Raw genomic sequence first — 14,246 nt, 5'->3', positions numbered from 1 at the left:
TTCCACATCAACAGAAGCCATCAAACTCCAGTGACCTAGTAAGGGAAGAGCGCTCTCAATCACAACTGCAAATACGGCAACAAGTCTTGCTTTTGCCCTCCCTCCATTGGCAAATCATTGGCCTCTCCTGTACTTAACAGTGTATGGACTGACGCTGCAGTAGAAACGACCACCTTACAAATCGCTCTGTCCAACAAAATCACATTTATTACTGTGGCACATTTCCTCGTAGCAATGAATCTCCACTCCATGGCGATCAAAGTCACATGGAAGAGGAAAGACAGAAAGTCTAAACATCAAGGGAGGGTTGCATGGTTGAGTGATTTGTATGTGAGTGCGACAAAACTCAGAATAAGAATACCGACCATAAGTGCTATGTAATTGTCTTTACTACTGGATATAAATTTACAGGAATGCTGTCAACATGTAATAAACACTACCTGTGTTATCAGTTAACCCATTCGAATGCAGCATCTGCAGACGTCTTAATTGTTTACCAAATTCCTCGCAGTCAATATGCATAATAATGAGGTCGGTTTTTTGCGAAACTGTATGTGTATGTGTTTTTTTGCTTGGTAAATAGCGCCAAAAATTTTTGGAAGGTAGATTTTTGTTAATTTTACAGACTATTGATGCGATGTGATGTGGCATTCCACACCCATATTAAGAAGTGCAGTCGACTCTACTTCCCACTTCAGTAAAAATATCACTTCCGTGACTTAAGGGGGTGGGTGTTGCACACAAGGATGATAGACGTCGTGATGTGATATCATGGCAATGTGACGCAACGTCTACTTTGCAGAGTAATCTGGTGCATATACCTAGCAATAGTAAGGCATCATCTTCCGCAGTTATGCAGTTAAGACTTTTGCTTCCAGACATCGCCCTTCTCACAACCCCTCAACCCTACCCCAGCAACTCTATAACATCCGTCGATGTCTGCCGTTTGTCACACTTCTATGTAAATCACACAGCCCGTGATCCTTCTTTCAAGGTTAAGCCTTGCTGTCTTTCCTCTTCCATGTGACTTTGATCTCCATGGCTGGTGATTTATTGCTCCGAGACAATACGCCACAGCAATAAGTGTGGTCTGTTTGACAGCGTGATGTGTGTGGTGGTTGATTTTACTGCAGCGTCTACTTAATCACTGCGAAGTACATGAGAGGGTAGTGATATGCTAATGGGAAGAGAGCGAAGGCAAGGCTTTTGCTGTTGCCGTACTTGCAATTGTGATCGTGTACGCTCTTCTCTTACTGGGGACACTGTTGAGGTTTGTGCTCGTGTACCTGCGGTAGGGTGAGCTCCGATGATGCTGAATTTACCATTACAGTGGCGGTTGGTGCTTTGTGGTCAACTTAATCATGAATAGCAGCAAAAATGCGTATCAGAGTAGGAAACTCTGTGGCTAATCGCAAACAGGGATGAAATTTTTGCTCTCATTCTTTAAGCTTCTGCTTCTTCTATTGTGTATATTAAGATGTGGGTTTTATTTCCATGGATTATAGTACACGGCGCCTATAGATGTGCATCTTTGCTTTTGTAATTTTAACATTTATTGGACTTCATGAAACACTCCCCATTCTAATTCACTGACTTTTATGCTTTTATTCAAATCTAAAAGATAAAGCATCTTTTCTTGCATTTTAACTCCAAATCTACTGTAAACTCAATTTCCATTATTTCTTATTGACTACATTGTGGATTCACTTCTCCGTTTTCTTTTTGCACTAGACCAATCCTATAGTACTTTAATTGCAAATAAGTAGCAAAGACACAATAATCATGCAAAATGAATATGAAGTATTCATATCAAGCGAGTTCACACACGACCAAAAGAACGCTATAAAATTACACCAATGATGCGGTGACTTATTCACCTCCACTATTAATTACCCAAATTTTAGTGACCAGCTTTACAGTATTTAAAAATCAAAAGTAAAGGACCGCAGCGACACCATTGACCCAACCTATCATCACTTTCTAACTCACCACTTTTCTACAAAACCACCACTTTACCACGCACACTTCTTCTTTAGACATACAGCAACCAAACGTGTCCCTGAGAAGAGTCAGATGACTGATTGTGGAGAGACTCTAGGCAAGCATTGAAGAAATATTTGTGGCGCAGACGGATAACGCAAAATGGACCATCTCCTGGTAGTTAGAAAATTGAGGCCCAATCCACACCTTTACCAAATAAGCCACTACCACTACTAATAAGTTTCTAATATGCTTTATCTTCACCTTCTTTCGGGAGCCGCTATCTGCAACTCTACTAAATAAGCCAAAATCCAAAGTGAAATGAGAACGAACTGCCATTTGGCAGAATTGGTGTTGCGTTCCGCTTCAGGGATCAGTAAATAAAGCATCAATTAAGGAATTTCAGCTGAGATACGCTAAGAGTGTTTTGTTTTCACGACATCAAACTCGTACCGCTGAATTGCCACATACAAAATGGGAAGGTAAGGAAGTTCTTTATTTTAGAGCACCGACTGCGTTATGACTGTCGACGCAGAAGGTTGACCAAGAGAAGCGTCAGGGACGACGCTCATTGAGAGTGGGTTTACGTAGTAGGTTTGCTTCCAGGAATTAAGTCACCACAGATCGTACTTCTACTCGGTGGCATGACCACCAGGTCATGTCCTGAAGTAGAACGCCGATAGTTGACTGGAACCCCGAAAAAGCAACTTTCTTTCCCAGTTTTTATAAAGTATAAATATACAATAAGGAATTCGTCCCTCCCCCCCTGTTTGTTCGATTGCGTTTCACTGTGGAGAAGTGTAGGCTGACATTACGACAAGAGAAATGTCCAACCACCGCCCCATTATTTACCTGCGTTCAGTAAAAGAGTTTATTTGAATTTATAAAACTGGTTTGCGAACCTGTAATATTTGCCAAGGCAACTATAAAAGTAGAGTTTAAAACCACAAACGATAGTTTAGAAAAGAGGAAAGAAGGCGAGAAACTGTGCACGAGGTAGAGGGGCTACAGGGTGGAAGTGACTAGAAGTGAGATCACACCCTCTTGGTGCTGGTGGAGAGAGACAAGGAGCAGTTCAGTTGGTAGAGCAGGTAAGTGGGAACACCGGTATCAAGGAAGTGCAGATTTGGACACCTTCCCGAAGACGGGGGCTTCCAGGCCGTAATGTAACAGCATTTGTCGATTCATGGTGTCGCATACAGCCTTTCTGAAATTGAAGGAAAAAGTGCTTGCGGACATACTGCGTTACAGTACTGGGGCCTTTTATGTGGGAAAAAAAGTGGTCCGTCAATTTCGCGGTGATAACCATTTAATCGGTAAAACAAAATATGAACACAAGACACAAAACTTGCAACTCCTTCTAACTGAATGAGAAAAATTAAGGGAGTGATGCCATAGCATGAAATACAACCCAAAGAGGCGACTTTTTGAAACCGAAACACAACAGTAGGAATACAAATATAGTGGATGGGACTAGCTCACGGAGTAGGGGCAACAACGAGAATCCACAGGTTTGAAAAGTGACTTTGAATAGGATGCTGAAGGCGGAGGTGGTAGTGGAGATCCTAACAACACGATCATTGTTTCCAGAAGAAGTGCATCAAAAGATCAACTGGCAAGTTATTATCTCAAGAAATTCATCTCATTAGAAAAAAGGCTTCTAACTAGCTATAAACTAACAAAAGGCAAAGATGATGTCACGGCAAGCATCAAAATTGAGTAAACAAATTTCCCGCTTGATTTTTAACAGGAAGAATACAAATTTAATAAAGAACCTCTGAAAAAAAAACTAGTTTGCAGTAAACGGAACACCTCTGACCAATTTGAAAAGCCAAGCCCTACAAATCCACCGATTTTACTACTGCTTTTGAAAAGCGTGCCGGAGGGTTGAAGTCCTAGTGCATTGTCTACTTTCACCACGCCAGTAGCAAGTAGAATCACCATTGAAGCATACGAATTAATAAACTAGGAAATGAAGTGCTATTAGAAGAGATCCGGTATCATTTCAGGATCGAGGCACTAAAGGGAAACGGAGTATCAAAGCCCACCAGTAATAAGGACCAGAGATGGTGGGGTCATCAGGATGAGTCCGGTTTCACTACTAACTGACAAATATCAAACCAGATTCAAAGAATCAAAGTGGTCGTGAAAGCCACAGAATGCGTATCCGCACAAACCTTGATGCGGTTAAACCACAAAAAAGATCAAACGTAAAGTTATGACATCGGAAGAACATCGAGCCACACCAATAGTGTACAAGTCACAGGTCAAACTCAAACAAGGGTCAAGGAAGACAGGAATTCCTCACCGAAAATCTTGATTCCAAAGATAGTTACGCACATAGGTGCTGACATGTCCAGATTGAGGGAGATAACGTATGTCGGCGGCAGGAAAGACGACATCAAAAGGCACCACGCCATCACGCGGTACGTAGGCATCCCTACCCGCCGTCACCGAGGTGATGAGTCGTGCATCCGCCACAGGAGGAAAGTTGCCCAAATGAGTGAAGAAGTCCAACAACTCGCGTAAGAATTCTCGCACTTCAGGATCCACCTAGGCAGAAGTGTGGTGAGATGAGGTAAGATGCAAGCTTGATTCGGACCACTGTTAGCAAATTGAAACGAGAAGGGAGGCAAGAAGTCTACTTTTGTCATAGCATAATTAACCACAAAATTAAGTTAAAAGATGTCATCACAATGGAAGAACATACGTCGGGGCAGAAAAGCAGGCTGACCGACTGACCTTGACTTTTTCAGGAAAGACTGAGGGAATAGGAACAGCCCGGACAGCAGACACGGCACTGTCCCAGATGTGGTTGTCAAAGTACAAATGCAGTCGATTGTGAGATTTCATGTAATCCAGGACTTTGGAAACATCCGATAGGGGTCGCCTATAAGACCAGGAAAAAGGGTATCCAAAGATAGTCAGTTATTGGAACCTTTATTTTAACACAACAAATAGGTTAGTGATCAAGAACATCCAAAATCTATCCTACTGTTTGGAGCTCAACCAACCCGTTTACCATGTACGATTAGGTGAAACTACCAGTGCTTTCGAGGCGTCACATATGTGTGACACTAGCGGCGAATAAATATAGCAAAACTCAAATTCCCTTATCAAGGATATTTTCCCATCAGCTACACGGTTTAAATTTTGTTTTACTTACAAATTTGAATTATAATGTTGTAATGGTTGATACGTGCGGAATTTTGTCGTTACTGTTCGTCAATGCCTCAAGGTGGTTGGTACACTTTTATGTTCTCGAACCTGCTGGATGATAAAAAACTGCAACTCCGAATTGCACGGGTGCAATTTAAGCAACAAATCCTCACTAGTTTTGCATTAACTGCCTATTCAAAGACCACACTCTCATTTGTAGGATGACCAAACATGGTCAAGGTGTTTCACTTTATTTGAAGAGAGCAAATAAGGAAGTAAATTGTTGAAAGCTTCTTGAAACAGCCACCAGCACAATAATGTTATCGTTTGCTGAGGAAATGTAAGCCTAGTGCTAATTCCACCTAGCCCTAGCCACCTCTACTTTCCCCTTAGTTCTATCGTGATAACACCTTGGAGCCCGGAGGAAGATGAGAGAAATACGGGGGGTGAGGATGGGGCGGTACTTCCCTCCCATCCTAAAATGCGGCCATATGAGGCCTAGTGTTGTCTCAGAGGAATGAGAAGAGGACTTAGATTCAACAGAATGAATAGCACCAAGTTGCGAATAGATCTTAGGGGTAATGGTGTAATCTTCTGCAAGCAAACAATTGAGTCTGCAGTTCACCGCAAATGCAGATCAAGCGCTAAAGTGGTGCTTGTCTTTGTAGTGTAGGGCAAGCGATGAGTTGATCGTTGGAGGGTAACCGACGACATTTTCGTTCGCTGAACAATGACAGGCAGTAGTCAATCAGTAGCGAAACAATCCAACGGTGCTGCGTTCTTGCAACCCATTCGTAAGACGGTAAAAATAAACTGGTGACCTGTCTTCCAAGCTTTTTGACTCGCAGGACTTTCTCAATTGACATAAGTGTCAACGAACTGTTTCATTACTGACGGTTTGTCTTCAAACACTAACGAGACAAGATTCTTCATCGCTGTCAATAGCAGGGCTATCTGGGCATCACGCGCCCTTGAGTGATTTATCCGTAGGCTCACTGTTTTCGGAGCAGCACTTCTTTTGCTGTACAGATAGTAATGCAACTTTAAAACCCAATTTCAAACAAGGTGAAATAGCACCAATGGAGTTAAACCGCCACTTTATATTTGTGATGATGGGTTGAAAGCAGGGAGACGACAGTAAAGAATATTGTGGCGCATTTGCCTTTAATCATAAACTGCACTTCACCAATTCCTCACGGTTAAAAAAAGTCATTAAAGTGAGCCACATCGATGTCTTTTGGACTGCCTTATTCTTTCAGAATTGTATCACATTCTATTTGATCAGGCTCAACCAAAGTACTAAATGTCAGTTTTTGTAAGAAAGAACGAACCAATCTGAATTAAAGCCAGCATTTAGTACTTTGCTCAACACAAGTATGCAAGCGAACCCTGAAAAGGATATCAACGACATGGTGGCAAATGAAATACAGGCAAATCCGGAAAGCATAAATCAGATCAGGATTACCGCTATTAACAACGTCTCCTCATACAGGGCACAAATCCAAAAGCTCAATTTCATAACACTATGTAAAGCAGGCAAGTGAGTCTGGAAAAGAGACGGAGAAGAACTTACTGGTAAAAGGTGAGGACATCAAAAATGTAATCCGGTGTCTTTTGACCTGAGGGAGGGGGAGATGGAGGAGGAGGAGGGGGAACGAGCAGATCCGTGGAGGGACTCCGAGCCTCCTTAGTTTTGGAAGTAGCAGAAAGCAACGAATTTGCTGGCCTTTGAGCTATAATACCGTTTAGTAAAAGGACAGTTACAAAAAGCGATTTAGCATACACTTGGAGAGGCAGATACTGGTTCACGAGCTGGAATATTTGCTCTTTTTCCAACCCTAAAAGAGCCAATCCATCAATTGCGTTAAAGCCTATCTAAGCTGACAGCAAGACCTCCTATAAAAAGTTCAGGCCCTAGTTTTGTAGACGTAGCAAATCTTGACAAAAAATAAGAGCTTTTAACACCTACCATTGTTAAGGTAACTAAAAAGTTAACCAAGAAAAGATTACTCTTTGTAATAAAGGCGGGTTGAATGGAGGGTTGAATTTTGGGTCGTACGACCTTGGAGTAGACCGAATCTTGAAGGTATTGTTTGGTTAGAGTTTGCCAATCCACTGAGTGACTTAGAACTCCCTACAAAGTGGAGCACGATTAAACACATCTTTCAATGAACACATACTCAAACAGTTTGTTGTCAACATCACGAATGCGTGACCCATGTTTTTCACCAGTTTATGAAAACGAGTTGCTATGATGGCAGAAGAGCCGCGATAGTGCAAAAAAGCTATCACGAACCAGCGATGTCATGAACACGAGTGATGAACCATGAGTTGCCATTTCGTGAGTGAATGATCAAAGTCCTATTAATAGACTATTAGCAATGACCCCGCAAACACATATATACACACACAAATGGCAGCATCAAATTCACACGACTTGATCACCGGTAGCGTGTGAGGCAGTTACTACACCCACAAAGGGAAATGCATGCGCAAAACGGAAATGAGGTGGTAAAAAATATGCTGGTTGGCTTGAGAATCAGGACTCTCAAATTATGACTGATTCGGGAGGGAATCACTAAACTTGCGGTAGTATAATTCGGCTCGTGACCATCTTCATTACACAACTGGTCTTTAAAGCAAAAAAAATAGTTTAGAAATCTGCATGAGTGTCGTCATGGCACAGTAACGCCAGCAAATCAAAAGGTGATATTTCTTTATTGCCAGCTCCAAAGTGCAACATCGACGTAGGAGTGCGTTGGTGCAAAGGTTAGGGTTGTCAACTTACTGGCGTATTGTGACCAACTTTTTCCGTTTGCACACAATCGGCACCACCAAACTTATGTGGATCTATCAATGGTGCAATGAATTAATACCCCCTATATTATTTGTCAGCGGCCATGACGATCCTTCATCTAGTCAGATTCCTTCAAGTTGATCATTAGTGCTAAACCAGTAATGTCCAACGCACTTACGTATAGTATGTGCCTTTTCAAGGGCTCTGGAGGCTAAAGTCGACCTAACAGTGGAGGTTCGTTAAAAAGATATACGGTAGGTAGTTTAACGAAAAGTTGGAAAACCACTAGAAAGGACAACGACGAGGTGGGTGATGATAAAACTTCAATAAATGAAACATAGTATGGGCCGCAAAATAAACATGAGCAGGCATTACGATTAGACTTTACTTCGCCAACAATACTGAGCAACTTGAAACAAACCGACAAAGCAGAAAAATGACCTGATCAACAGCTGCTGATTAAACCGGAATTAAGTGGTACCTCAGGGTGTAACAAACGGGATACCTACCATCTTAGTTAAACGGGAGTAACTAGTGGTTTCCTATGTTGAGGCGAACCATAGGATGACCGAAGACTGGTGAAGTTTCCGGCACGCTCTGACGACAATACAAAATCACATACCTCACACCGCACCTGGCAAAACTTAATCGTGTGAAAATTAGTAATTTTGGACAGAAAAAAATTTCCTTTCTGATTCATCAGAGTGATTGGCGACACCTTTTCTTGACATTAGACAATTGAATTCAAAACAGCCAGACGGGAAATAAAAGCGGGTTGGGAACAGATGTGACCAAAGCTAGATTAGAGAACTCGACGACTTGTGCCTCCTTAAGGATGTTACTATTTTAGGAAGCTGCCAACAGTTTTCTCAATTTTCTGTTTGAAAACGGCTGTAGCGAAAGGGAGGACAGTGTTTTCAAATTTCGCGCGAAATGGCAGCAATAATATTGTCTCCCTTAAAAGGGGAACACCCAAGGATGATGAGGCATACATAAATTCAAGATAGCGAACGATATTTGAGTGTATGTTGAGTGAAGAAGGCCGTTATTTATGTGACTTTTCAAAGAAGACACGATTTAACCTGATCACTGTCTATCGAAGGTAAAGCTCTAAAACTGATAGATCCGAGCGCGCGAAATGATCACATGAATGTTTGTCATGCGTTTCGATTAAAAAACTGCCTACCAGTCCGCTGAACATCCTAAAAAAGTTTCGCTAAATGAAAAACCTATAGAATTTCTTGCAAATCTTTCATGCCCATTAACACGTTTACCGCCAGGGTATCGAAAAAGGTATCATTGCCACTTGCAAAACCGTTGACTTGACAGATATCCCGCTAAAAATCTAATAAATTGCCACCAGACTTGGAACAAAGTCATTCTGTAGTAGTTTTGTTTTGGATTCCACTAAACATTATGCGATGCAACTACTTACCGCAAACCAAAAACCGACACATGTCACATATTTGTGACGTCGAACTTATGGGAGAAATCGCGGTACCACGTATGCGATGCTTACAGCAAATGGGTTATGGCGAAAAATAGGTGTGATTTAAGAATATGGGAGGAAAAAAAATGGATCTTGCTAACTGAGTCAAAGACTTTGAACGCAGCACTAAATACACTGAACTGCATTTTTTTGCATCTAAATAATACAAACGAACCTCAATGAACACAACTGAGGCGGAAGTCCAAGAAAGGCATGGAATGAGAGAGACAGGAAAAGGAACTGTTGTTGCGCATATGGTCGCCATCTACAGGAACGCCAAAAAATCTAAAATGTGGATTACAAAGTCTAGTTGAAAAGAACTTTTCAAATTCCTAGCTCACATAGCCGCCCATTGAAACGCCGTGCAACGCAAAGGGCCCGTAGCCTTGGTTTTGACACCATCGGAGAATTGTGTGACATTCTAAAATTAATGCTCCTCCCATCACGAAAAGGTCGGATAAGTAGTTCAGGCCAGACCCTCTAAATTTGCATATTTAAAAAGTCCTAATCAAATCGATTCACATACTTTTGGTCCACCGGCAACCTTGCTCCATAAAAGGGATTCATAATAATGACCGATGCAATGCCATCATCAATTAATTGGTTTGCTAAAAAGACGCGACGTCTATGATAGGACTAGGGTCCATTAATAAACAAAGTGTGGGAAATTACGTGATCACCGGTCCCAGGATAATGAAGACAAACCGGACGATGCTTCGACTTCCATGTTTTAGGGGTTATCATTTGAAACCTGAAAAATTGCACAATGAGCGTATACTACCTTGAAATACGGTTTTTTGTACACATTGCATCGGGAATAAGATCCTCCATGGGGGATACAAAGGAGCCTTCAATTTCTACTAACTTCTTATATTCAGTCCTCTAAAATTGGTGAGTACATCCAAATTTGTACCTTTTCAATCATAACAGGACGATAAGTTAAGTTATTACGCACATAGTGGGGATCTCCTCTTACAAGAATCATGTTGTCGACAAGCCTATATAATAAAATTGAACAGAAGAACAACTTCAAAAGCAAGTCTGGACGCCCCCATCCTTTGGTAAAAAAGTCACAGGCAACTGTTCTTCGGAAGACTTTATCGAATAAACTCATTACCGGACCTTTTCAAAGGACCCTTGCAAATGCTGATACGGGGCACGCAGTCGAAGAACAGCTCCCTACTGATTGGACACATCAAAGAACGTTTCAAGGCATTTGATATTTATTAATCCATAAATGAGTGGAAAAATAAAATTATGAAGTAGTGTTGTAAAACGGTACTCAGAACAGCGCTTTAGGCCCAAGAGTTTATTTGGGATCGCATTTTTAGAAAGATATTACCAATTAGCATAAAAGTTATGTTATTAAAGTCTTTATATTTTTAGTACATTCCAGGCATTGAACAAAAATACTGACTAACTAACTACTAACTCTTTTAGATTCTTAGGCTATTAATCAAACTTTTTTGCCAAACTACTCCGACCTACAAAGTGTTTTAATTTCTAAACACGCTATCTATATCACGTTTCCTAACAGACGCAAACGTAGAAGCGCGGGATACTCACCATCATCACTGTATCATTTGTCAGTGATTTACGTTTTGTTGTTGAGAAATAAACGGACCAATTTCAGTGTTTCATCTCAACTTCACACCTACTTTGGCATTCTTTTAATAATTTTTGAGAGGCAGTAAGATATAACGCATTTACCTCCATCTATTGCACTATTAGTGGTTGCATAAACAAAGCATGCCTCCACTATGTGCCGTTTATCATAAAGTACAACGATTAATAAATAGGATTTTCCGGCTCATTTTTGGGTGGGCGAAGGTGATTTCACAGACATCAAAGAAGCGCACGATGCGCATGCACTCAATAAGTGGGATAAAGTCGTCACAGAACGTTGTAGACTTTGCAGGAAATTAAGAAGTAAGCATAAACCCTCGTCGACATCATTTTTACTTCAATGATATTTTTTGCCGGTTTCCTAGATAGGATTCGTCGGCCAGCAGACCAAATGGCCATGAACCCATCTGCTGCATCCTATCGCAGAATAACGGAGAAGGAGATAATCGATCAAACCCTTCCGTACTTCGTCTTTGGAAAAGGAGGTTTGTTGATAATATTTATCATGTGCACATCTCGGTGATAATCAGTAAATTTTAACTTATTTTGATGCTTAAAGTCAAATACAATGATGACTATTGGTTTGAGTCCTCCAGCCCGGCTTTACGTTCTGACTCAGCGGTTAGGTGAGTCACATAGCAGCCTACAATCCCTTATCTCATTAATTCATCGGCTCTGGTGTTTTCTTCCACTTTTTATTGTCTTCAGGGCTAGCTAAAACTATCCGCGATAAAGGCCAATTTTCAGCCTTGGAGTATATAGGGGTACCGAGTCCACTTCTGAATGAAATACGTGAGTACCTTAAAAATAAGTTACCATGTTTGCAAACTCCTACTTTTAGCTGTTAATTAGAACTACTTATTGATCTCTGAGCAGATCTATACACTTGTTCAAGATTTTAGTGCTGCTCAGATGCAACAAATGTCATATTATGCAAGAGGACCCTTCATGTTTTCATTGATAGTGTTTACTTTCAAAAAGAAGTGCAGTAAAATAAACTCGAATAGTCAGGCACTGTTGTAAATTAATAAGGAGAGGGCTCAGATATTGTCTTCTCTAAACTGAAACGCATCCCAATATCGTCATTTTGCAGATGGTCTCCGGGACTCGAAAAAGACAACAATAAAATGTCCAATTATGCATAACAAGTGGTTTAAGAAGCATTCTTGGCACATTATTAAACGATTGTCGAGTACGAAGGTAAAGTGTGCCTACAAAGCAGAAAGAATGAAACCGATAGACCCTCTAGTTGCTAAACTTTTTCCCCACCGCCCCGATGTACGGGAATTGGCTGTTATTGGAAATATAATATAATATATATAATATAATGCAGTACTTTAATTGGTATTCTTTAACAGATTAGAGGTTTTTACAGGGCCATGATTTAAACCACTTTTATGCTAGTCTGCAGTCACTCGGGGAAAATGCCAATCGAATGACCCCCAAAGAATATAGTTATAATCAGTCGTTGGGGTTTTTATTACCCTAAGTGCGTCAAATAAAGCGTCACATTTACAAGTCTGGTTCTACAAATATGCAACTTGTGTGGTTTACTACTTTATGACAGCCATCTAAATGAAAGCATGAAGAGGAAAACAATGTTTGAGCTTGAATGGGTTGTTTGCCTCTTAGGTGGCATAGATCCACAAGCACCTTTATTTTTTCGCATTCTCAATTCCACTAAGCCATAGCAATTCTTGTCATGTCAAAGCAAAATAATACCTTACATGTATTTATCGAGTTACTTCTAAGGTCCTCGTAACAAATGTATCAAAGGCACGCCTAAGCTTAGATTTTGAAATTTATTAAAAATATGCATGGAGGTACTCGAAAGCGATAATGAATAAGTTCTAAGCTTCATTTAATCCCATACGTATTAAATAGATTGGGTAGAGATAAACCTTCTTTTCCTCCATCTTCTTGACTTGGACAAAATGTAAGGAATCAAATCATTTTCTTGTTGCACTTTCTAACTACCTATCGTCTTCTGATTAAAAGACTACAGGAAAAACTACAAAACCACTCAGTGAAGTCTGTGCTTACGAAGGTGATAGGAAGTGTAAAAGCGACATCTTCAGCAGGTGACACGATTACCGAACGTTCCGTTACTCCACGTGAGTCAAAGTACCAGTCAGTAGACGAGGAGTTTGGTGGACCATCTCTACTCTTTAATGAGGTCTTGATCCCTCGTTTGGTGAAAGACGGGACAAACTCTTACAAAATCATCTCCAATCCGCAGTTCACGCTTTGCTTCAGGGTACGTAAATGAATTTCTAGCATAATTCTTCCAAGTGTTTATGATGTTTACTATGCTGCTCGCTTATTGCTAGTTTAGGCTAAACTAAGCCCTACTCCATGCGAATCTCGCAAACTGAAGATTTGCAGTCATGCTCAGTGCCTGAATTTAAACTGATATATATGTTCTAAAAATTTTTAAAGAAAAGTGCAAATATCCTTCATGGTTGCTTAAGGTGTCATATAATCTGACATCATTTGTAAAGCTTTTTTGTACTTAAACTGAAGAGTGTTGTGACATTAGGGCGGTTTTGTAATTCAGAGTCACTATAGAAGATGAAACGGACTGGTCATTTAACTTATGCTATATCCAGAACTAAACAAAGTTTTGTGTCACTTTCTTGAGTAGATGATATCCTGTCCACTGTTTCTCTGTAGACCTCAAACGCGAATCCAAGCCACCAGAAAATCCTATTCATAAATAATAGAACAGAAGTTCTCGTCTATCAGTGGAAGGATCCTCCATTTGCCTTAACTGATGATAAATCTAGAAAGTCGAAAGAAATGCACTTATGGAAATGTTGCCTCAGCGAGACTCGCCTTTCTTCTTTTTCACTAGCAATGGTAATGGCACTCAAGTCAAAAATCTACATTTACGATTAATATATGTTCTGACCTTCAACAATATTTCAAACAAGCATCAGTGGAATGTCGTCCTTAATCTGACTTCTCCTCTAACATATATTTGCTCAAAATTATTTGCGTTTAAATATTAGAATCTCATGCGCATGCATTTAGACCTACCAAATAAGATTCGTACAGTTTTCGTCATAATTGCAATTACGTTTTTAGCCTCTAGGGAAGTGTAATTTGCACGCCGTTGTTTATGTATATTATGGCATAAAGACGTAAGTGTACCAGTCTTTTAGTGTGCTTTCTAGTACGATCTACGCTACTTTG

General features: G+C 40.5%; 2 protein-coding genes across 2 annotated transcripts in view; one reads left to right on the top strand and one right to left on the bottom strand. All coding sequences in view use genetic code 11, as the record gives it.

Annotated features, from left to right (window-relative positions):
- Positions 1-3,090: 3,090 nt before the first annotated feature.
- EGR_06961 (hypothetical protein) lies at positions 3,091-10,621 on the bottom strand (the record flags this gene model as incomplete). The annotated part of the gene is made up of 13 exons (XM_024496210.1): positions 3,091-3,187; positions 4,289-4,533; positions 4,723-4,870; positions 6,056-6,160; positions 6,713-6,872; positions 7,150-7,273; positions 9,601-9,690; positions 9,767-9,905; positions 9,952-10,061; positions 10,098-10,176; positions 10,207-10,307; positions 10,339-10,423; positions 10,548-10,621. 13 exons carry the CDS (start codon positions 10,619-10,621, stop codon positions 3,091-3,093), a joined length of 1,557 nt encoding a protein of 518 aa, XP_024349413.1.
- Positions 10,622-11,391: 770 nt separating this feature from the next.
- The window catches only part of EGR_06960 (U3 small nucleolar ribonucleoprotein MPP10), a gene marked incomplete at both ends in the record, with an annotated part of 8,159 nt that continues 5,304 nt past the window's right edge, over positions 11,392-14,246 (top strand). Inside the window, 4 exons of the mRNA XM_024496209.1 lie at positions 11,392-11,536; positions 11,760-11,843; positions 13,133-13,308; positions 13,725-13,910. Coding sequence (XP_024349412.1) covers positions 11,392-11,536; positions 11,760-11,843; positions 13,133-13,308; positions 13,725-13,910 — 591 coding nt within the window. The remainder of the gene's footprint in view (positions 11,537-11,759; positions 11,844-13,132; positions 13,309-13,724; positions 13,911-14,246) is intronic.

Source organism: Echinococcus granulosus (genome assembly GCF_000524195.1).
Source record: "Echinococcus granulosus chromosome Unknown EG_S00066, whole genome shotgun sequence".
Taxonomy (NCBI): domain Eukaryota; kingdom Metazoa; phylum Platyhelminthes; class Cestoda; order Cyclophyllidea; family Taeniidae; genus Echinococcus; species Echinococcus granulosus.
The sequence above is the reverse complement of the archived record's forward strand: the minus strand, read 5'-3'. Positions and strand labels throughout refer to the sequence as shown.